The sequence below is a fragment of the Primulina huaijiensis genome, chromosome 3 (genome assembly GCF_012295235.1).
Source record: "Primulina huaijiensis isolate GDHJ02 chromosome 3, ASM1229523v2, whole genome shotgun sequence".
In the NCBI taxonomy this organism is placed as follows: domain Eukaryota; kingdom Viridiplantae; phylum Streptophyta; class Magnoliopsida; order Lamiales; family Gesneriaceae; genus Primulina; species Primulina huaijiensis.
In genome coordinates, this window is record NC_133308.1 from 25,393,370 (window position 1) to 25,418,185 (window position 24,816).

At 34.4% G+C, this 24,816-nt stretch overlaps 2 protein-coding genes across 5 annotated transcripts; one reads left to right on the plus strand and one right to left on the minus strand.

Annotated features, from left to right (window-relative positions):
- Positions 1-878: 878 nt before the first annotated feature.
- Positions 879-4,114, plus strand: LOC140974042 (hypothetical protein At1g04090-like). The gene is made up of 2 exons (XM_073437253.1): positions 879-1,251; positions 2,102-4,114. Exons 1-2 carry the CDS (start codon positions 1,137-1,139, stop codon positions 3,688-3,690), a joined length of 1,704 nt encoding a protein of 567 aa, XP_073293354.1. The 5' UTR covers positions 879-1,136; the 3' UTR covers positions 3,691-4,114.
- A 344-nt stretch (positions 4,115-4,458) lies between these two features.
- LOC140974043 (protein CHROMATIN REMODELING 20) lies at positions 4,459-22,338 on the minus strand. Of its 4 annotated transcripts, none has more exons than XM_073437255.1 (25): positions 22,153-22,338; positions 21,590-21,652; positions 21,419-21,514; positions 21,237-21,329; positions 20,204-20,394; positions 19,876-20,122; positions 19,292-19,405; positions 18,756-18,839; positions 15,238-15,502; positions 15,075-15,159; positions 14,496-14,583; positions 14,201-14,416; positions 13,007-13,126; positions 11,526-11,692; positions 10,916-11,057; positions 9,223-9,372; positions 9,048-9,103; positions 8,655-8,958; positions 7,560-7,689; positions 7,208-7,257; positions 6,792-7,015; positions 6,179-6,382; positions 6,022-6,100; positions 5,659-5,924; positions 4,459-5,076 (listed from the first exon to the last, which is right to left on the minus strand). In XM_073437255.1, the coding sequence occupies exons 1-25, from the start codon at positions 22,285-22,287 to the stop codon at positions 4,608-4,610; spliced, it is 4,038 nt and encodes a 1,345-aa protein (XP_073293356.1). In that variant the 5' UTR covers positions 22,288-22,338; the 3' UTR covers positions 4,459-4,607. The 4 variants fall into 4 exon arrangements, with proteins under 4 accessions (XP_073293356.1, XP_073293355.1, XP_073293358.1 ...); XM_073437254.1 differs by having other exon boundaries at positions 14,496-14,586; XM_073437257.1 differs by having other exon boundaries at positions 14,496-14,586; positions 21,419-21,507; positions 22,153-22,217.
- Positions 22,339-24,816: the final 2,478 nt, after the last annotated feature.

The following is a 24,816-nucleotide window of genomic DNA, read 5'->3' on the forward strand; positions in this document are numbered from 1 at the left end:
AATAAAGGAATTTCATAAAATTTTGAGCTCAAATTACTTAGCCTTAAAAGTTCTTGGAGTAAGTTTCTTGTGAGACGGTATCATGAATCTTTATCTGTAAGACGTATCAACCCTACCGATATTCACAATAAAAAGTAAAACTCTTAGCATAAAAAATAATATTTTTTCATGGATGACCCAAATAAGAGATATGTCTCACAAAATACGATCCGTGAGACCGTATCACATTAGTTTTTGTCAAGTTCTTATTAAAAATAATTATATATATATATTTTTTTGTATTTGGAGTCAAAATTATTTTGATCCTAGCACACCAAAATATCCAAAACAATAGACATATTTGGTCGGTCAGAAAATATCTAATTCTAAGATAAATTTGGTCGGTCAGAAAATATCTAAGATAAAATTTGGATACATACTTCCACCAGTTTCTTTACTTATTATTATATTTGTAGTTTTTCGTAATGATTTAATATCGGTATATTAAATAACTGAAAATAAAATTATATTTGAGTTTGTATCATGAAATATGATTTATATTCGTGAGATGAATGAACTTGATTTATATTTACTAAAAAAAAATAATTTTTTTTAGACATAAAAATTATATTTTTTAGTAATTAGATAGAATCGGATATCTGTTATATAAAATTAATATAGTCTCACAAAAATTTTTGTGATGTTTAAATTAAGATGATAAGTATAACAAAATTAAATATATATTTTGTGGTCCAATTGAACTTTCACCAAATTTAGTTGAACTTCTCTTCCTCTCAGCTTTGCTGTTTCTTCACTCAACCTCTGCCTTTTGAAAAGTCAAAGAATGCTCCCAACTGACCCAAATCAAAAATAATAATATAATAATAAAGAATCCAACCATTTCTTACAAAGAAAACACCAAGTTGGAACAGCTACTTGATATCCTCTGTTAATGGAGTAATATTTAATAGAAAAAGACTCCCAATTTCTTGTTCTCTTGTGTTTAGTACTGCTAACTAAAATTCGGTGAGGTTCAGCAAATTTTCTGCCAATTCTTTTCATCATTGATCAATCTTTTGAATTATCTTACTGTTTATTTTTTTTGGGTTTTTTGGGGATTCATCTGTGCATATGTTTTGAGGAAGAAACAAGGAAATATGTTCGGTTTGTGGGATTTTTGCGTATCATCATGCTCTGACAGTGTATTTGAAGAGTTCTTGGAGGACCCCGAGCCCTTTTCTTTGCCTTCTCCCCTTCCACAGTGGCCTAAAGGTATTTTCTTGAAATTTTTATGGCAAAGATTCAATATTTTTTTGTTTCATGTCTTTGTTTTCTTGGATTATATTTGTGCTCTGTTGCTGAAAAATATCACGCGATCTTCGTTTCAACACGAAGCACCTCTGATCTCGAGATTATTTGGTTAAATTATGGTTTGAGCATATTTATGGCTTCTTGGATATGTACGTAGTGTTGATTGATAGGTTCCATGAAATCATTTCAACTTGGATTTTGAACAAATATTCATTTTAACTCCCAATTTAGGACAATGGTGATTTATGCTGCGTATTCTATGAAGTTACCACACACCCTGCACTTACATAATATCATAATTATCTTTTTTCAACCAAGAAAATTTGATGGCATGTAGTTATTTTGCATGCGATTCTTTTTCTTTTTAATTTGAGACTTGGTCAAAGTTTTTGTCCATTTCATCTGATAGCGTGTGTGAAATTCTCTTGTTTAGGTAAGATTTCCGTTTTGTCATTGGCTAGAAATTTCGAGTCTGCAAGCAAACAGAGAGTCGTTTAAAAAACAAAGCAATTCTTTTAGGGATGCTTCATACACCCTTGATGTTTTATAATTTGCTCATATAGTCAATATTATATTCTTATCTTTCTACTGTAATTTATAATTTTCACGCCTTCGTTCTAAATCTTTCATTGATTTATTTTTTATCATATTGTTTTTGGTTTGAGATGCGAACCTATCAACCCCCTATCAGTTGATTCGGATTTGATTGCAAAAAGTTGGGGACAAAACACGTTGACCATTTGAAAGTGAAGTTTCTGATAGTTTCCCAAGAACTTGTTAACAAGTGTTGATTCAACTTTACCTTGGACAGGTAAGGATTTTGCATCAGGGAAAATATGCCTGGGGGAATTAGAAGTCGTTAAAGTCACGGATTTCGATAAAATATGGAGTTGCACCCCTTTGCGAGGAAAGGCCAAAGGTGTTACCTTCTATAAGCCTTCTAAAATTCCAGATGGATATTCATGCCTTGGTCATTATTGTCAGCCAAGTGACAAGCAACTGAGAGGTTATGTCCTTGTAGCCAAAGCCGTTGATAAAAAAAATGGTCCAATTCGGGATTCAGCTTCTGAACTTCCATCCCTCAAAAAGCCTCTTAACTATAGCTTGATATGGAGTCATGATGAACTTGGTTATATTTGGCTACCAAATCCACCAGAAGATTATAAATCCATGGGTTTTGTAGTTACTACTGAGCCTAATGAACCTGAAATCGAAGAGGTTAGATGTGTTCGAGCTGATCTTACTGAACCTTGTGAAGTTGGTGAGGATATATTTGATATGAAAGCTCGTAACTCGAAAGATCAATTATACATTTGGAACATGAGGGCCTGCGCAAGGGGAATGCTTGGTAAAGGTGTCCCTGTTGGGACATTCTTCTGTGGTAAAGATGAGAATTCTGAGGATGAGTTAGATATTGCTTGTTTGAAAAACCTTGATTCTTTGCTTCTTGCAATGCCGAATCTTGAGCAAGTTCATGCCCTCGTCAAGGAATATGGGCCGACTCTGTATTTCCACCCAGATGAAGTTTATTTTCCGTCTTCAGTTTCTTGGTTTTTCGAAAACGGGGCTCTTTTGTTCGAAGAAGGAACTGATAAAGGTGTGGAAATTGATTCCGCAGGATCAAATTTACCAGCTGGTGGAGAAAATGATAAAGAGTTCTGGCTCGATTTACCAGTTGGTGATGATGACAATGATAGCAAAGACTATGTCAAGTATGGTAAAATCGAAACATCTGAGCTCTATATCCATGTAAAGCCAGCTTCTGGAGGCTCTTTCACCGACCTTGCTATGTGGGTTTTTTGTCCTTTCAACGGCCCGGTTACGATTAAAGGTGGAATATGGAATTATGAATGCAATAGACTAGGACAGCATGTTGGTGATTGGGAACATTATACGCTTCGCATAAGTAACTTCACTGGAGAGCTTTGGAGCATATATTTCTCGGAGCATAGTGGTGGTGAATGGCTCGACGCCTCAGAATTGGAGTTCATCGAGGGAAATAAGGCCATAGTTTACTCCTCAAAACACGGCCACGCAAGTTTCCCACACGAGGGATGCTACATCCAGGGCTCAACAAAACTTGGTGTTGGTGTGAGGAATGATTGTGCTAAAAGCAAGTTTTTGGTCGACTCAAGTACCAAATACCAGATTGTCGCTGCGGAGCATCTCGGAGATCAATTTGTAGCCGAGCCACATTGGTTGCAGTACATGAGAGAATGGGGTCCCACCGTCGTTTACAATTCACTGCCTGAGTTGGAAAAGATCATCAAACACCTTCCTTTCTTCATTAGACTATCGGTTGAAAATCTCATTGAGCTATTCCCCACTGAACTTTACGGTGAAGAAGGGCCAACAGGACCAAAGGAGAAGGATAATTGGCTAGGGGATGAACGGTGTTAGCCAACGGTTATTGGTACTCATGTATGACTGGCCCACCCGCGTCTCTCGTTTTTATAGGACGTTCAAGAAGCTGATCATGCTCTCCAGCATTCTTTGAATTGATGGCAAGAAAATTTGGAATAGCCAGAAAGGGAGCCTAACGCACAAAAAAAATTCAACGATGGAAGTACTCGCAATATTTTTTTATAGATTGGTCATGCAAAATGGCATTCGTTGGCAACTTCTGCCACTACGGTGTGCATGCAAATTGAGGGGATCAAGGCGTGAGCTGAGTCCCTTTTTTATTATCAGATATGTATTGTAACACAACAAAGTTTAAGAAACACATTCGATATTTTCATCGTTGAGAATTGACTTATATCGTGAAGGAATTCTCGACATCGATGGGCATGAGATCAAATTTTTCCGCCTATAGAATCACATACTAGATATTCTGATTTTCAGCGAAAAAGTTCGCCATTTTCTTTATATCTTATTACAGCAACGGTATGGTGCATGGATTATAACACGAAGATCAGACAGTTTTTAGAAAAAAAATGGTATATGCATGTCACGGAACTAGATTATTTTAAAGCAACAACTTTTGGTCAAGGAATCAAATAAAAGGTGAAAATCTGTCATTTTCCAACTTAATCCATAATGCAAACAAAACAAGAAAATAAAGGAAAAGGAAGCAGAAGCAGCACTACATTGAGCAAAATTTTCCTTTCTTCGTAAATTTCGAATTATACTATTTGCCTTTGTTCCTTAAATGATGTGGTTTGCCTATAAAAATGTATCTTATAATGGCTCAAATGTCTTCAGCATTGGGACTTTTCAGCCATTTCTGCTGAAAATGTGGTGTCAATTTAAATCCAACCAACGCTGAAATCCCGGATATTTACAAAATTTATGCCATAAATAAATTTTTTAAAACATCAAGGTGATGAAGGATACAAAATATCTGGAACAGCAGCAGGAGACATCGTCATCCGGCTATCCGGTTTGAGGTTTTCCCAACGAATTTCTTGGGCACATTGTCCACATATAGTTCTGCCACCCTCCTTGCCTTGACTTCTCAAGGTCATTAAATGCGAAAGATTTGTGCAATGTCGCAGCACATAACGATTCCGATGACGTTGCCTGATTCGTTCAAGTCTGTAATCCTCCCCAGGCACCTCTGCAGTTGAAATCCCAGTATGCTGCTGCTGCTCACCTGGTGCAGATCCATTAACAAGGATTTTCTGCTGCTCGAGTATGCTTTCTTCAGGCGTGAAACGTCGTGTCTCCTCCCACTCGAGGGTCTTCCGATATACTTCCCAAGCCAAATCTTGTTCTTCTTTAGAAAGCTTTTCTTCTTCGTTTTCTTGCAAGAGGGTTTCATGTTCGTGGTAATTTGAAATCCAACTGAAAAGGAAAAACATTTTCTGTTGCATATAAATCTTGATCACCTGTGAATCTTGATATAACGTGATAAAGCTTACAAATTTATTGATAGCGGAAACCAAAATTTTAGAGGCATTCTGATCATACGAAGTAAAAATAAATAAATAAATAAATATACAAATAGAATGATTTCTTATGTGAATTAACAATACTTAGTCATATCTCTTCTTCATCAAGATATTGAAGAGGCAACAAAGGGGGATTTCTAGACATGATCATACAGCACCCAACTAAGCTAAATATCTCTACAAAACCAGCAGGAATCCAGTTCATTTCACTTCAACTAGGTTCAAAGTTTTGAATTTCTATGTGAATTAAGATCAAGAAAAGGAAGCTTTACAACTACAAATTCAACCCATTATATAATATACTCAAGATACCTAATGTGGAATAAGACAGCCTGCTATTCACAATGAAGTGATAGATACAACATCAGTGAACCAACTTATTAGTAGATTAATTGATCACACATCCTGGATCTATTAAAGACTTGAGCACTTCCAAGATAAAATATACAGAGTAAAAGAAGGCCAAATAATCTACCTGGGATGGTGTTTGTCGATCAATCTTTGAATTATTTTATCAACAGAAGCACTTCCGCTAGGAGGTTGCAGTTTTTGGTTCAATGAATTTTGACCAGCCCTGTTTGGTTCCACCACGAGTCCAGTCTCTTCACCCAACTCAGGCAGCATTGCATCAGTATTTTCATCATCCCCAAACTCAAACAAATGCAATATTTCCTCTTTAGACATAGTTCTGTGAACCTGCTGCCTATCAACAACCCTTGCAGCAAGACCTTCCTTAGTCACCTATTAAAATATAACACTTTTGGTATCAATGACTCAGCAATTTAAATATTAATAACTCGAGTTTGCTTTAAATATTAATAACTCGAGTCTGCAATACCTGACGCTTGTAGATTTTCTCTTCCATTGTGGCATGTGCAAGTAATCGATAAGCAAACACAGGCTTCGTTTGGCCATATCTGAATAGCATGAACAGGGTAAATTCACACAACTCAACTGTATCTAAGTCTTGCTTAATAAAATAACACAGAACACACCTCCAAACTCGGTATATAGCTTGTAGATCATATGTTGGATTCCAAGATCCATCAACTATGATTACTCGATTAGCTGCATGAAGATTAATGCCGAGAGATCCAGCCCTGGTGGATATCAAAGTGCATTTGACCCTTCTGTTTGAAGGCTCGTTGAACCTCTCAACCAGTTTCTGCCTCTCAGAGCTTTCAGTTCTACCATCAAACCTGCCATTAGATGCAGCAAGTTTTTCGAGTTAAATCATGATCTTGCATTATGGAAAGTAAGAGTTTCTAAAATGATATGACAACCGACAACAACACAAGTAACAGTGTTGGAATAAAAAAGAACAAAACAAATCAGAACCATAAGAGAAAGTAAATCCACTGGTATCCCAAGATTGTATATAAAAAATTTGTGATTCCCAAGAAACTGAATCCTATAAGAAAAACAAAGAAAATCTCAATTTTCGGGTGTGAAACCATATGCAAATAATGATTTAGTCAAATCTCAATGAGTGGAGCGAAATGGACATATAACTTGAAAATTAGATTTTAATGGAGGTAAGCGAGACAGCAACAGATGACCATTTGAGAATATAAGACTTTTAAATTGCTTGGCATTTCATGCACACACCTGTACCAGTCCTTCCCTTTTTTCCATAATTTTCCGTTCTTTCTTGGACGAGGTAATTTTGAGAGATAAAATTCAATCAGGTCCAAAGTCAATAAACTCTGACTGAACACCAATGCCTTATCACCAATACCCGAGCACATTTTCAGAATATCTAGTAGCAATACCATTTTGCCACTGTAATCCACCTCATAGTTATTTTCATGTAGAAGGTCTCTCCACCAGTCCTGCTTGAAAATTAATGTTTGAATCAATTAGGTAAAGAATTACGAAGAAAGGATTAAGAGCTAAGTAAAGTTTGGGCTAAACTGTTATAACTTTACAAAAGGAAAATGGAGATAGAAGGAGACTAGAATAAACATAAGATGAATCAGCAATGTGAATTGCATGCAAATGAGGAGGAATTCGGGGAAGCGAACCTCGTAAAGAAATCGATTCTCATTTTTTCGGTGAGAATTGCTCAACTTTTCTGCAAACAGGGTATGATTAAAACTTCACAGCATTAGCGTTCATCAGTAATACATGTCACAAGTATATGCAGCAAATAAATCTTTAAGAAATATGAAACATGTCATCAACATTTAGGGAAGCGAAAGCACTCAAAATTCTTTAACAAATAGCTTAGAAACTACAAAATGAGATGCATGCTGAACCCAGTTCTGCAGAGATAGTAAATGTTGTGCAACTTTCGAGGTGGTACAAAGTGCCATTAGCATGAATATGTTACTAACTAGTTTAATCAGGCCCAGGAGATTGGGCGAAACAGCGTACCTCCAGAAATGATATTGTAGTCCACATCATCACTAGAGCTGTCATCTGCAAGACCACTTTCAACATCTTCATATTTACTAGAGTCTTTATTCTCTTTCCTAAGCTGCAAAATTCCAGGATGATTCCATATCTGCATAGAACAAGTAGCTTAACATAATGACTGAAAACAATAAACTCGTTTCATAATCTGTAGCTTTAACGTTATACAAGGAAAAAAGATGTCAACAAGGAATGAGTTCACCCTAAAGGGGCCAACAAAAAGTTCTAAAATAATAGATTTTCACTGAATTCTTTGATATTCCAGGCGTCAATATTAAAAATCGATCTTATTTATACTTAAAAATCAACGTACAATGTTATTATTCAAACTAAGATTTCAGCCATACGCATACAAAATCAGAAACTTGAATTCAACAATTTTATGAGCTGCAGCTTCGAAATTTTTTTATAATCCATAAAAAATGAAGAACTCAAAATACTTCGATGAATGCTATATTCTGTGGCTTGACTATTAAAAGAAAAGAAGTAAATAGACAACCCGACTATCGGTTGTGTTGACAAATTCCTTAAAACAGGAAAAGAAATTAAGTTGGTACTGCTTTCAGATCTGCTAAATAGCAATGTTGGGCACATCTGAAACATGAGAAATCTAGGGAGGATTTCAGAAAACATAAAAATAAAATTAAAAAAAAGGAAAAAGAAAGAGGTTGGAAGAAGCATACTGGTGAGTCAACAAAATAGACCTTCTCAGACATAAATAAAACGCCTAAAGATGTTACTTCATACTACCAGTAAAAGGGGAAAGGATGAATAAACTGAGGTTAAGTTTTCAAGTGGCTCTTACTAGAACCGAGTGCAAAAGAGGATCTACTTAGCAACCTTATATCAGTTCGGTACCAATATTTTTCAAGTTGAATATGGCTATGTTTTACTTTTAGTTTCATACCAATATCTGGAATTTGGAACAACTTCATTCAGCATTAACATCAATAATTGCAGCCACAAGAGAATGAACGAGAATAACACATTCAAGAAAACAACTAAGATTAAATTATAAATATATAAAAAAACCTATTGTAAACAGGTATGAGGTACCTGAGCCAAGGCCTGGTATCCAGCAAAAAAAGATCTCTTGATTAGTTTTTCCTTTGAAACCTTTTCCTTTGAGAAACCATGAACGTCAAGAAATCTTTTATAGAGTTTTCTCTGTAAAGGAGATAACTTTACAGTTATAACAAACACAGTTTTAGGAGGTAAATCATTTTTAACCACGCTCATGTCCATCCTCTGAACAAATCCTTTCAACTCCTCGTACAGAATATGAGATCTTTGATTCATGATCTTCACATCTAATGCAGTAGAATTGGTGTGTTGACCATTTTCTATTGGATTTTGGAAACTACAAAACAGCAAAATGATTGATTTGGAGGCGTCCCAATAACGGTTCAAGGATGTAGAATCAAAATTATACAAATTTAAAAGTCTCACCGATTCCTAAATTCATGGCTGCTACCAAGAAATCCTTCTCTTACAAAATCAACCATCTGTTTGTTCCAGATAAATTTAAAACGAATAAGAGAATTTTTTTTTTAAAAAAAAGAATAGGATAGAGAAAAAACATAATCATTTTGAATTCAGAAATCAGAAATGTGAAAAAACATACACAGTAATACTCCATAAGATTGTTCTGGAGAGGCGATCCAGTTAATGCAATTCTTCTCTGGCACTTCACTTGTTTTAAAGCCTGGGTTGTATCAGCCCTGGTGTTTTTTATCATATGGGCTTCATCGCAGACAAGGATTTGAGGTCCGTCCTGGAAAAACATGCAGATTTATTTTATGAGCTTGACAACCGATAATTAATAAAAGTGGAATCGTGAAAGTTCAGCAGTAAGGGGATAAAATAGCGAACAACTATCCATTGTAAAAACATCACAAGTTTTTGGACTGTTGATAGGTTCTCCTTATAAAAATTTTCATATTTTAAGATAAATTTCAAATGATGAAACAGAACAATAAAAAAGCTTTTCCAAAGCTATACAGAACTCAAATTTTTATGAAGCTAGTAGCATTCATAAACACTCACCAAACATGGCAAACCCCAAAATCACCTCTATGGGTCATGGAGTTTTATTTTGTTGATAGGATTTGCTCCACTCTGTCCTAGTTAAATATTTCTTTGTATCAATGCTGTACAGTGGTATTTTAAAGGCCATTGCTTTTGATATATCTTAGTTTAGGTTCAATCGATATTTCTCTAACCCTTACTTTTTTTTCTAACGAATAACATCCATTAAAATAAGGTAAAAAAAATTTCGTACGAGGACATCCTAGGAGAGGCAGGGGTTTGCCTAACCCCATTGCTGGGAAGACTTTCATTTAAATGAAAAAATGTAACTAAAACCATTGAAAAAGAGAAAAATGACACAACTGATACCAAGAAACATAGTAGAGTGACCACAAAGATAGCTACCTAAGGAGCAAAAACATACAAGTCAGAAAAATCCATATACAAGCACAATGTCGACGAACATGCAAAGAACAAAAAATCTAGCTCGTAATGCATCAATAAACATTACCCGCATAAAACTCTAACATGATAACTAAATAATCCAAAACATCATTAGCAATCAAATCCTAAATCAATAAGACATCACCTTAGACAAGCGTAACTAATTACTTTATTTTATATCTTCAGACCCACTCCACAATCGAAGCAAACAGATGTTAACAAGCAACAAAAATCTTGAAACGCTTAATATGTAATCCAAATTGTTAGAATCCTTGAGAAAGTGCCAACGGTAAATCATAATAACAACCCTGAAATGATAGACAAAAATAGGTAATCCCTAGACTGTGAAGCATCTTCCTTGCTTCTTCTAAGGAATATGTTATACCATGCTCAATGACAGCTCTTTTTTGTTCTAGCTTCAATTTTTAATCATCTTAAATCAACAAACTTCATAATAAACCATAAGCATGCTCCTAATGAAAAGCTGAAACCCCTATTTCAGAGCTAATATTTCTCCATTAACTTCTAGAATTTTTTATAAAAAAAAAAAGAAAGCATTCTTTGTATAAAAAAAATTAGTAACAAGCATCACCTAAGCTAAGTGAGACAATCAGGAAGCGGATGACCAAGACAACAAAACTGCATGAAAATGAAAATTTTAATGGCTGATGCTGCATGTAGAATTAAGTCAAAATAAAACCAGTAAACAACCAATCCAGGTTCATTGAAAGAAAAATGAATAGCAATTCTCCATAAGAGAAACAAAAAAATGATTTTCTATATAATTTATCCTCGTATATCCTTTTTTTAAGATAGTAGATCCATTTTCAAATAAGGTAAACAACCTGAAGTGCCTGACTAATCTCCTTTGCCAATTCTCGATCCTTTACATACTTCCCAAGGGACAAATTTCGGAAGGCAGCATAACCAATTAAGAAGACACCACCTTTGGATCGCCACTTTGTTAATAACTCAATCCTTTTCTCCCTGAAAAAATAAAGTAGTGACCAGTGAAGATTGTATTTTACCGAAATTAATGGAAAAAAATATGTAAGTAAATGTTGCTCCGGCATAATTTCACCAAATAATAATAAATATCAAGCAAACTGATTTATTTTTGCACAAGGAACATAATTCGCAAGGGGCAACGATACTGTAATTTCTGAAAAAACCAAGGCAAGGCAGTTTTAAAAATATGTTAGATGTCGATATATGCATAAAAGGGTAAACAAAACCACGTAGTCGAGTTAAAAAACGAAATTTATACCCCGAACAAACAATTCAACCCACCCTAGAGACAAGGGAAGAGAGCTCGATACTGCTGGTGCTCCCCCAGACGCTTATACGTCTGCTGTAGGCAAGAAAAAGGACCGCTAACCGAATAACTACCATTGATTTTCTAAACATCCATCCTTCTTTCAATCAAATTATGAAACTAATAAATGAAAAACAAACCTTAGAACATCTTCAAGCATGAAGATGCGCAGAGGCTTTAGCTCCGATGGTCTCCATTTCAGAAACTCGTGGCGCCAATTGTGTAGAACACTTACAGGTGTCACAATGAGAGCAGTTTTTAATCCTAGGTCGGCACTTCTCATAGCAGTGTATAGAAAAGCAATAACCTGCATGCACAATACATCATCTTAAGAAACCATCATTTTAACATACTTCATCTCATCTAATACCGAAACTGTTAAAATATTTTTCTGACTAAATAACTTAAAAAGATTATGGGCAGATAGAGGGCTTGTGCATCCAAGCATACAAAGAGGAAGAAGAAAAAAATAACATTACAAACAAGGAAATTACAAAGGTTTCTGCCAAAGATCAACGGATACAGGAAACATATTTTAATATGGTTCAAATTTAAGTTCACTATTCAGTACTGCCTCTGAAACTTGCATCCATAAGTTCACTTGACACATGACTTCCAACATCAACTATCTGTGTACAGGCGTGTGCATGCATTATCAAATCATAAATGTCTTAAAGTTTTAATGGAAATTTGCCAAGCCACATACAACTAAAATTTGAGCAAAGTAATTTTCATGGGACACCTTTAGCCAAACAACCACAGAAATAAGGATCTGTAAAATTTTAGGCTTCACAAAAATAATATAAGCAAATGACTTTTGCATAGAAAAGTCATGGAAATTTTGATCAACCCTAATTTACCAAGCATCAGAGACAACAACGCACTTTTAAAATCCAAGATTTGAAAGCATCATTTGATTATATGGTCGAACTCAACAAAAGGCTACCATACATTCCAATTACTTTTTGGACACTTTTTTTTTTATAGGAAACATTAATTTATTATAATGATAAAAAAGGGGTGATCCCTCATCACAAGTGAAGGAGTTCACAAGGTTTGTTGCTCAAGACACTGTTTTCATCTGAGGAGAAATTTAAACTAACCCAGACTCTTATGTCTGACACCATCTCTTCATGAAATACTGTTTTTAATCAATGTCTTCGAACATGACTGCTACAAAGTAAAAATGTTTGATTTGACAGATTTTGTGAGAAAATATTCAAAAGAAAGAGACGAACCACTAATACGGATGGGATGACTCAAAAGTCAAACCATAAGTGTAAAATGTAGACTAACTGACTCAGCACAATGTGTCGGCACATGAAAATCAAAAAAGGAAAGAAAGAATGATGGCTTTGTTTTGGCTGAAAAAAACAAGGTCACACACAAAGGTTATTTAGATTCAAACAATTTGACACATATATATATTTTATAAATTATTCATGAGATCATCAAGCCTATTTCTATAGTCATTTTGCTTATATTGATGATTCAGTATCATGTAGAAAATTTATATCAAACAAATAAAGTACCATATCATCAGAAATTCCATTTTACATAATCATCATATGCAAAATTCAACAGGTCAGCCAGTAAATTAAAAGAAAATGAAGAATGCTACCTGAAAAGTTTTACCTAACCCCATTGTATGAGCCAGAATGCAACCAAGACCTTTATCACCAGACCTCACTTTTCGTACTGACTGAATAATATTTTCCCACATGAATCGAATTCCTGCAATCTGCAGCGAAAGCAAAAACAATGATTTTAGCATAGAGTTAATGTGTAGAACGCAATTGTTTTACTCATTCGCATGCTTTTAGGGATTTAACTCAGAATCAAAATATTAGGAAACCAACTTTCCACCAATAGGTTAATTGGCTACCCAAAAGGAATGAAGTTAAAACATTAACTCAGATCAAGAGCTACTACAAGCTCTAAGTAGTACTGATGGGAAAGTGGAACCAAATTGAATAAACATGTATGACTATTTAATCATTCATTTTACATTTACCAATAATGCTAATGGTATTTGGAACCACCCCAAAGTCGAAAAAATACGACATAAAACTGAAAGGTAGCACTAACTCCATTTTACCGTTTAAGAAATATTGAATAGCAAGACACATATATTTCAATCAAAACAAACCCCAAAAAACTAAAAAACTAAATCAAGTTCTTTTAAGATGAAAAGTAGTTCATGCAGAAGAATACATACCGTTCTAAGAAAATTTAGTTGAATTAAGACCAGGGCCAGGACCTCAGGTTTAAGGAGAAATTTTCAAATAAGATACTTCAATTAAAATATTGAGCACTGAATTAAACTTACAAGCCTAACGGAGTATTCAGACGTTACAATTAGCTTATATTGTATAGTATCAAAATCCATCTCTTTAACATGAGTGACCAATTAATAACTCATCTTGAAAGTCGATACCCTATGTGACTTTTAAAACAATTAGATAAGCTTAACAAAATGTAGCGTTGTTATCGATTCTTTAAAAGATTTTTGTATGACGAGCTAATAGAATGATTTAGTTTACCATCCTTTTCCCTTTAAAGTTCAGTTGATTAGCAAGGACGTGTGAAATTTCAGCGTTAAAACTTGACCAAAATTAGGTCTGGATTTCACTCTCTTTCAACTTTGACCCTTTTATCGGCGTCACTTGGAGTTCTCCCAAGTCCCACCCCACTTCCTCACTATCCAGCTAGTAAACAAATGCAGAAATTAATAGTGTTCCAGGTAACTATAACATAAATTAATACTGCAGAGATAAACAAGTCTGAGAAACTTTAAAAATAAAGGTTGAGAAACCTGATGGAGTTTTAATTTTGTACATATGCTGCGAGGAATCCTCACGGCCTCTTCACCTTCCTCCCTTACCACATTAATTATGAAACCAGTAGAAGTATCACCTAGCATTTCAGAACCAGCACCATCAATTGAATTTTCACTACTGACCATTGAACTCATCACCATGGACTTTGTAGCAATCCGTGCTTCCAAAGATTTAAGCCGCTCTTGACGTTCCTGAAAAGTTAATGTATGCAATATGTATGACTATTAAAAAAGGATGTTTTCCAATGCAAAGCAGGAGTTAAAATTTTACCTTTTCTATTGCAATTTTCTTCTTGGTCTCTTCTCCTAACTCAGCATCATCGAGGATTCGCCGAATTTTCTTCTTTTGTCTTCTCTTACTGCTGTCACAAAAAGAACAATGACAACGGAATTGAGTTTCAAGGATATTAGTAACAATTAATCAGAAACCATACTTCAAATGACAAGTATAATAAATTGACTATAGAAGGATAGAACAATGGGCAATCAAAGATGAAGGTTTGACCATACATAGAGTATAATGCCTAGAGCCAATTTATATGCTTATTTCAAAATGACTCTAGCGAGATACTAAATATGCAAAGATAACCCCTGCACAAAATTGTTTTCTAGTGTGAAGATCACAACAAAATACAAGAGATAAGAAACATGAATCATAATGTTGAAAAAATATTTATCCAACAAGACTACAAATGTTGTGTACTACAAAAATAAGAGAATCACAAGATGTTTACACGTATGTCTGAAACTTCAACATGATTGAGCTATAGATGAAAGAACTCTTCATTATTAGTTATATATCCTAATGGTTCGAACAAAATCCATAACCAGAAATGCAAATCAAGTATACCTGGTAGTGACTCTGAGATCAGTATCTGAATCATCTGACGCAGAATCTGAACTCGAGAAAATTTGACCTTCAGAGTTCATGATTTCTTCAAAATGTAAAGAAATATTTCCATCAGGCATGGCTGCAGAGTCAATATCTATAGTAATAGTACAAGATTTCATACTGTCAGACTGTAGGATGTCACAATCACTGGGGTGCTTAACCTCCGTCAACTCAACTAAGCTCGGTGAAGCGGAGCCATTTATCAATGAAGTACCATCGTTGGCCCTTGCTTTCACAGCAACAACTCTAGACAACTCAATCTTTTCGTTATTAGTACCTTGAAGTCCAGTAACATCTTCTAGAACTTCATCATCATGAGCCAAGGAAGTATCTAGTTGGCACTCCCTTGCCCCATTGATAGAGGAAACTTCCATTGGAATAGTATCCTGATTTATAAAAATAGAATGAACGAATCAAGTCAACGATGGAAAATATATATTTGATAAATTAAATCTGATCAAGGCAGAAAAAATAAACCAAATATATGAACAAATAGAGACACAGTACTAAGGCATATGGCCCAGGTCATTTCAGGATATATAATACAACAAATCTGATCAAGCAGTCCAATCATAAAATTCATTTTGAAATTTAAACTACAATAGGAAGAATATAAATTTCTATACGCTATAATTGACAATGTGAACCTCGTGTATCTAGATGTAGAACAAGCTTTCCTGATCAATCGACACAAGGAAAAATATTAATTTCAGTCTTGTATGTATTAGGGTATGACAATTTTAGTCATTTATCTTTAGTTGAATCAATTATAATCATGCAAGTAAATTATGATGATCAAAAGTAGTTCTTTTCATCTAAATTATGTAAATAAATCATAACTCGTAACATGCACGTGTATTTAACAATGTAATTATAAAAATTTAACGATGATACTAATTATTTAATTATATGATTTCGACGAGAATGCAACAGTCAAAACATAGTTATAGGACTATAATTGATTCAACAAAATATACAAGACTAAAAAATCTCAATAAATATAGGACTAAAATTGACATTTTGTCTTGACATGGTAACAGCTTCGCAATGCCTAGCGACGATATCAATCATATAATGCAAGTAAAGACTGAAACAAATCTAGGAATAAATATTGGGTGTTGCTACAAATGGCTCTTCAAACATATCAAAGCATTTAACAAATGTATTGGGCTACTCAAATCTAAGCATATGCCAGTTCGAGAATTTCACCTACGATTTTTCTCTAGACATTTCTTCTATCTTTGCCATTCAAACTGACTTGAAGACAAAAAATTTAAACGACTCGCCCAATCAAACACGGATATGTTTCTTATGTTGCAAGAGTCTGGTTAGCAAAACCAACATGGCTAATGGACAACACACCAGATCCAACTTACACTGGTTTCAATGCCTATAGGTCAATCCTAGATTGTCTATTAAATAAAAGTAGATCACATCAGCTAGGTTCTTGTACACACACAACTAAAATCCTCGTTTATCATTTTACAAACATCATATGATTTTCCATGTAGTACTGTCGCATAAAGAATTGACGAATGAGTGGTTACCCTTATTTCTCAGCCCTCGAAATTATTCTGAAGAAAATGCCCAAAAACAGAATGAATGTGAATGAATACAAGAAAGCAGAGATGGCTTGAATTTATGTATATTTCATAACACAATCAGTCAGGATTGACCACCAGAAATATAAGGTCGCTACAATCACGATTTAATTTATAGCATCTAGCAGTAGATTTTATATGATTTGAAACTTCACTAACATTAATTGAAATAGACTTGTGTTGCTTTGATTTCCTGGATTTGAAATTTTTGGGACTCTAAATCATGATAGTCATAGCCTAGAAAGTAACTTCTTTATTATTATCTTTTAATGAGAAACAATATTATATTAGGATAATAAAAGATAAACAAGATTAATGCTCATTCAAAGTTCAGATCTCATGAATTGACAATACCTTATTGACAACATTATGCAAATAATGTGAGACTTCAAACATCCAAAATGAATTATAAACCTCTAGAGAAAAAATTGGGTATGAACACTCAAAAAGAGTTCATGAATTGATGCAAAAAGAATTCAACAACATTACGTGTTAGAGTTTTAGGCATCTCTAACTGTAAGGTTTAATGTGTTATTATAAAACTAGATTCGTTTCATTTTACAAATGTTAGACACCTCAAGATAATGCAAGTTAATGCACTCACATGCAAATGGACAAATGGCTAGTGGGGGACGAACCAACAATAGAGTAATTTAAAAAGCCAAAGCCTTGATTTGGCAAAAGTCCTTTGCAGTGTTAATAGAATATCTTAAACCTCAAGAGCAATGTTGTAAATGGCGGGAAGCGGTGGCTGGTCGGTCAGTGACCGCCTACCGCCTCAGCCGTCTATGCGGTTGAATTTTTCTAGCAATTTTTTATAGGTAATTAATTAAATATAATCATTCAATGTAATTACAAATAATCATCATTTTTTATATTTCATATGTAATTAAATAATGTTTATTCTTAAAAAAAGTTTTATTAAATATAAATATATAATACAATCTAGAAAAAATAAATATATAAATGCAAACTAACAAGATAATTAAGGCGGTGGCTGATGGCGGCAGCGGCTAGAAGCGGTTTGAGGCAGGTGGTGGTTGATGGTGGAGGACACTTGAAACCAAAAGTAAATACAAAAGAGAATGAGATTTGTTTTTATTATATCTCAAGTTTTTTAAATTGATTGATTTTTAAAATTATTTGACTTTGATTGGTTACTAAGATTTTAAAATAATTGACCGTCTCAGCTGCTTCGGCCGTCTATTCGCTCGCCTCGGCCGCCAGATAGCCTCGGACCACCTATAGAGACCGCCTTAGATAAAGGCGGGGCGGTCGAGGGCCGCCTACACGGCCGCCTCGACCGCCATTTAGAACGCTGCTCAAGAGCCATCATTTTGTCATACAATATTGTTAAGATTAATACTAAAGAAGTGTACCTGCTTGGACCTTACAAATTTGGCTATGTAAAGAGTACACCTTTCAGACTTTCAAAAAATGGATACGGTTGTAAGCTTGAATGAGTACAGTTGCACACACTTAACTGAACAAAATATCAATCTTGTTGTCAAGTATGGATGGTAAACACCACAAAGAAAGCCTAGTCAAGATCTTGTAAGCTCTGGTAAACTTAAAAATAGATACGAGATTGAACAAGCTTGAGGTAGCTGGATTTCAATCAAAATTCATGTAAAGGGAGAACAATATGATCTACAATGACTTCCTCTGTACTTGATAAAATATAGTCAGGTGAAAATTCTGGAGAAGGAGCTTTTGTAATGAAGTAACAGATGTCTCTGATCCCAAAAATTTCAAGTTCGATAAAGCTCAACTCAAACATCAGTATACAGCAAAAGAACTCCATCCACCTTAAAATGTGAATATTTCAGTCAAAATTTTTACAATTTTCTTTCAGCTAGGATCTTTTTAATTTAAGAGTTATTGCAGCACCAGACACGTGAATCGTGCAACATATTGTTTTCAGAAAAAAAAGCCACAACTAAGCCATATTCTCCAAAAGAATTTAAAAAGCAAAGACAAGAAATGATGTAACCAGTGAACAATGATTAAACCATTACTGGCAATATTGAAACAAAACCTTCTTAGATTGCTTTCTAAGTCTCCTTCGTTTCAAACGAATATGAAGCTGGAGATCAGTGTTAACATCATCTTCCTCCTTGACCTGTCAGCAATTGGAAATTATGTTACTAGCACATCCTTGAAACAATAAGAAAACAAAAGCGGTGCCAAAACCCTGAGAAAAATCACAGTCGCGGATGAGCATCATTTGAAAATTACATTTTTGCTTCTATCCAAAAAGACAGCAAAACGTTGAAAAATGATAGCATTATTTGACTTCAGGTTAAGACGCGTTATTATACCATATGACCTTTTTGACGAGAGGAAAGATGATTCTGACCAGTTTAAGGGCTTGATCTCATTCATGCTAAACAATAGAAGATGACAGATGAATGGGCCAAATAAACTATTCAAAAATTGAATGGCAAAAGAGTAAACTTACCATTTCACTGCAACCTAATATTCTATACTGAATTTAAAAATACTTTAAAAACTAAACAGAAAAGCAACTGTTTTAGCAAGGGAATAAATTGTGTGGCAGGGACTACTTCTTGCCTTTCTAAAGTTTCTCTTTTGCTCTTCTGTGAGATTCAGATCTCTTTCATTTGCTACAGCATCGGCAACAAATGGATCACTCGACGTGCCATCAACATCATCAATTTCTTCCACCTGACCAATGGAAGAGGTGAGACAATTTCTATGAAATGATGCAACATAATACAAGCGTATTGGTTCGAGAATAATTCTGTTTCCAAAACATTAAAAAAAATCAGGTTATCATGGAAAACTATGATGAAGTTGCACCAAAAAGAGTTTCTAGCTATAGCTGTTAAAGCCACAAAACACACTAAGGCACGCATTTGCCCTAGAGCTTAGACCCAAGGTGCAAGTTGAGTCGCACAGAAGATTCAAAGTATAAGGCATAAGTACTCAGCCAAAAGATATATGAAATAGAATATATCAGACTTGGAGAGAGAGAGAGAGCATGGTTCTTATTGCAACAGTGATGGATGGCGCAACATGGAACCACAATTATTTCAGTTCAGTTAACAAATGTAAACTGATAAATTACAAGGCAGTCAATAAGTCCATAATCATATGTTGTCAAAGACAACATAAAATAACACCACATATTTCACCTCGTCAACTCCGGGAAATTTAAGGCCCAGCTCAGCTGCCTGCTGCGGAGTGCTGGCCAGGTAAACAGAAGCCCAATGCTTACTGCCAAATCTGACGTCCTTCAAACCTGAGTCGTTAGAGCACATTTTGCTGAAGGAATTCCAATCTACATCTGTACTATCATTTACAGCAGGACTGCATTCACTGGCCACAACTTTTTTCGCCAGGAAACCACTGGCACCCTCCTCCAGTATTTTCCCATGCCGCCTGCCCTCGATAAGTACTCCCGATTCAGAAGTTAAGACTCAGTTAATGTATATTAACTTTTAGAAATGATAAAGTACAAACCTTCTTACAGGCCTGTGGATCTGGAGATACTCTTCAGCCTGTGAAACTGATTCCATTGCATCAAGAGAAAGTTGATTACCGACCCAATGAGCCCTCTTCTTCCATGCTTCTGTGCAGCAACCACTAGGAGCCTGTTTTTCAATCCACTTGTACAGACTTGAAAGTTCAACACCAGCACCATCAAGTTGTTCCTGCTCAGTCACAAAAAAGAAGGTATAAATAATCTGTATCTTGTGGGAAGCAGAAATTATTTAGAAGAGCTGAATAAAGCTTTCTATAATTTAGTCATAAACAGTTACATTTAATGAGAGAAAGACCACATCCGTCTCATAATTGTGGCCAAATAATATTGGAAACAAATATGATAGATTAGTTTCCTTCTTTTGATGGCATCTATTCTTAAATATTAAAATTACACAAAAATGTAGTCTCAAAATCATGAGAAATTTTAGTAGTTCAGAAGTAACAAAGATAGATATTTTAATCAATATGCATCGATTTGTGGCTTACACACAAGATGCATGTTTAATAATATATGTGTGTATCTCAAGCTCTTAATGAAAGGGCTTCCAAACACTCCCCCACAAGCCAGAGCATAGGATACACTTTAAGCTTGGCTGAATACTGTGAACTTGGATGATGATTTTCGCTTACATGCAATTACTCCATTAATGATGCATTATTCATTTAGACTCTTCCAACAATCAACTTTATGTGGTTGTTCCTGTTAGGATCTACTTTTCTAAGCAGATCAAAAACAAGAAGGAAATTGTAAAACTTTTGACTGAAATTAACAAAGATGAATATTTTCTTCGACCTTTTTTCGCAAATATCAATAGATCCCATAGTATTTTTTCGTTCATGACCGGTTAAAATTTTGAAATTTTTGGTAACCAAGAAACTTAAGTTCTTTTGGAATAAAAACATCTAAGTTCAACAACATTAATGGGAAAATAATGTTTATTAGTACTGAAACTGATAACTATCGCAATTTCTGTGTAAATATTTCAAAAAAACATAACAAAATGCATACCAGTAAATGAGCACTCTCGGTCTCAAGCTCATCAAGCTCCATTTCCCACTCTTCTTTGAACACTGCCATCTCTTCTGCAACAGCCTTCTCCAACTATTCTCTCATGGAATAATAAAACATAACAGGATAATAAAAATGAGAAACATAAAAAAGTGTCAAAAGAGACGAGGATAGTAACTTACATCATCGCCGGAGAGAGAGAGGGCCAATTCTTTCCTAACATCAGCCCCCACATTCAGAAGTGATTCCTCTTCCAGAGCTTCTTGAGCTTCTGCAGCCTAAAAACTAAATTATTGATTCAAGTAACAGTAACACTTTGCTTTATCAAAGTATAAGGGGTTAAATTTTCTTACTTTTCCCTCAACTTCTAAAAGCTCAGCTATTAGCTCTTCTATGTCCTTATCCGTCAAAGGTTCCTGAACACAGATGGAAATGTAAATGTAATCTTGTGAAGAGAGTGGAAAAGACCAAAAACCAAGGCATTTTATCCAAAACTACATATTTTCAGACGCAGATAAAATAATTGACAATTAAATGCTATGCATCCAACAAAAATGAAAAATTAAATCAATTGATGCAGTGTAATTGGCACTTGCATAATTTATATGGCAAGCTAAAATTTCTCCAAATGTGGCTCAAAATTTCCCGCATGAACAACATTCCCATAATCCAAATCAACGAATTTTCTTAACAAAACAAATCAATAACAAAAATAAGCCCATAAACAAAGAGAAATATTTCCTACAGAAAAATAAAAAATTTGATCAGAAGGCTGGTAAACGTACATCATCCGCAACGAAACGGATAACCCAGGAATAAAACTTCGTTTCAGAAACAAACAAATGGGATTTGACCCAAAGGGCTCCGATGATAAACGGTGATACGAGTAACTTTCAACAATAAGTACAAAATTCACCTCAGAATGCGGCACTTCATCTTCTTCATCTTCTTCATCATCACCCTCGTCATCAATTTCCACTGAATCGTTGGAAGAATCATTCTGCAAATCGCCAATTTCTTCCCCGTTTCTCGCTTCTTTTTCTGTTCCCATTTTATTGAATCAAAATTAATGCAGGCTTACTTGCATAGTACCACCATATTATATTTTACTTATAAAGGGGTTTATCAAAAGAGGGAAAACCAAATTCGTGGGAACCAAACGACGTCGTGTCACGTGAGCTTTGAGTGATCTTACGTATGTGGGTATGCGTTCTTGAAAATCATGACAATCTCACATAAAAATTTGTGTTGTTGATATTGACCAGTTTTTCTAACAATGTAATATAACATTTTATAAATTATATTATATTATAATATACGATAAATAACGATACAACTCAAATATTTTAAATTTACATATATTATCAACTCTATATTTTTTACATAATTTTCTTACATAAGTTCCAAAGAGTGAATAAATAAATTTCCAAGACTAGTCAATATTAGGTAAATATTTTGGGCTTGCTTCTCTTAGACTCTAAAACTTTGTGTGATTGTTGATCTTGGGAGTAGGAAGAATCATGTTAGTTAAAGAATGGTGTTGCCATACAAATTCAAAATTGTTTATTCACTCAGGGATTCTATTTGATGTCATGCTTCTGTCTCATATCTTATTTTGACATATACCTTTTTATTGTGTTTGAAATGTTATTTTTTTTAATGTGACTTGATGATTCTTAATTTAGATTTAAAAATAGGTATGATGATTCCTAAAAGAAAGAAACCCTTAATTTCACAAATACTATCATACATATTCCTTGGGAGTTTGATGACGGGGTCTGAAAATTGAAAGATTCTTAACTTAGAAATAAGTTTGTAACCGTGGCTGATAGATACCAGCATAGAAGAAAGATTTTCAACTTAGCAAGCAGTTAGTAACTTGATATTCTTATTCTTTCTACAAAAAAAACTCATACTTCCCTTCTACCCATCCATGTTATTGTGCATTATACTTCCATTGAGTATGTTTATACCTGAAACAGAGTTACCGATGTGGGTTATCTGCTACATACTCATTGTTATGTTCATTCTCAACAATCTACCAACTCCAAAATTTTTTCCTCTCATAAATAGTATCTATCAACTTGATATTCTTATTCTTTCTACCAAAAAAACTCATACTTCCCTTCTACTCATCCATGTTATTGTGCATTATACTTCCATTGAGTATGTTTATACCTGAAACAGAGTTACCGATGTGGGTTATCTGCTACATACTCATTGTTATGTTCATTCTCAACAATCTACCAACTCCAAAATTTTTTCCTCTCATAAATAGTATCTATCAACTTGATATTCTTATTCTTTCTACCAAAAAAACTCATACTTCCCTTCTACTCATCCATGTTATTGTGCATTATACTTCCATTGAGTATGTTTATACCTGAAACAGAGTTACCAATGTGGGTTATCTGCTACATACTCATTGTTATGTTCATTCTCAACAATCTACCAACTCCAAAATCTTTTCCTTTCATAAATAGTATCTACTATTTGAGAACACAATTTCTATTACAAATTTCAATGTGATGGTCTGAGGACTATTTCAACCAGGAAGTGCTTAGGAATGGGTTGTAATCAAGAAAATGAGAAGGGCTTCAGGATCAGACTTGTTACTTTAGCTGAAAGGGAATCAAAAAGTTTAAACGAGGAGAAGTTCCAGAGGCTGACTTTCTGAATCCGAGCTTGAAATGCTGGAAAGATTCAATGAGTAAAGTGATAAAAAGGCAGCATGGGTTGTGAGGAAGAAGAACAAGATTTATAGAAAGGAACTTGCACTAGCACTTCTTTTGTTCACTGCTGCTGCAAGAAGTCTGTCTTTAATACATGATATTCATTTCTATTACTTGTTACTTCAGAGAATGTCACTTTTAGTGGTGAGATGAAATTAATATATTATAAAAATGTTAATATTATTTACATATGTCGAGGGTAATCCATGGCTTGAATATATTATATATGGATCATAAAGCAATTGAAAATAATTCCTTAATTTAATTACTAAAAGCCATATATTATCTTGTTGATGACTGGCTAATGAGTCATTAGCCAATTAAAAAAGGAAAATTATTGTCTTTTTAGGGTCCCATTTTCTTGTTGGATTAAAATGTCCCTTTCCAAGTATATGTTCCACCAAAAAAAAAAAGAAGCAACTCTCTTTCCACTAATTATAAATATTTTGTTAATATCAAGAAATCTTTTTTATTTTTATCTTATGAAAAAGGATACTTTAATTTGCATTAATGGACGCGAAGAGTGTCCAAATGATATATAGTTTTTATAATTAGTTAACAAAATGAGTCACTTATTTGTGTCTTTTGAATAAAAGATATAAATTATTATTACAGTAAAAACATATAAACATGGACAAATGGAAAGAGAAAATTGAACACACAAACAATGGTTCTCCTCTTACAATGTTCCAACGTACAAGATTGAAGCCCCCAATCAATATAGGTGAAAAACATCAAATGGAAAAGGGAAAAAATGGAAGAAAAATGATGTTGGTTGCTTAAGAAGAAGGGAATGTAACCATGGGAATCTTTGTACAACCATATACTATATGATTGTTGAAGATCCC

Bases quoted from the DNA above. Each gene is read 5' to 3' on its own strand.
- LOC140974043 (XM_073437254.1), bottom strand. From the start codon at position 22,287: ATGGGAACAGAAAAAGAAGCGAGAAACGGGGAAGAAATTGGCGATTTG. The intron at 8,959-9,047 runs GTGAGACTTTTA...GCTGTTTTGTAG, and splicing joins AGCCATGAATTTAGGAATCG to TTTCCAAAATCCAATAGAAA. The intron at 6,101-6,178 runs GTGTGTTCTGTG...CATGCTATTCAG, and splicing joins GCTATATACCGAGTTTGGAG to ATATGGCCAAACGAAGCCTG.
- LOC140974042 (XM_073437253.1), top strand. From the start codon at position 1,137: ATGTTCGGTTTGTGGGATTTTTGCGTATCATCATGCTCTGACAGTGTA. The intron at 1,252-2,101 runs GTATTTTCTTGA...TACCTTGGACAG, and splicing joins CCTTCCACAGTGGCCTAAAG to GTAAGGATTTTGCATCAGGG.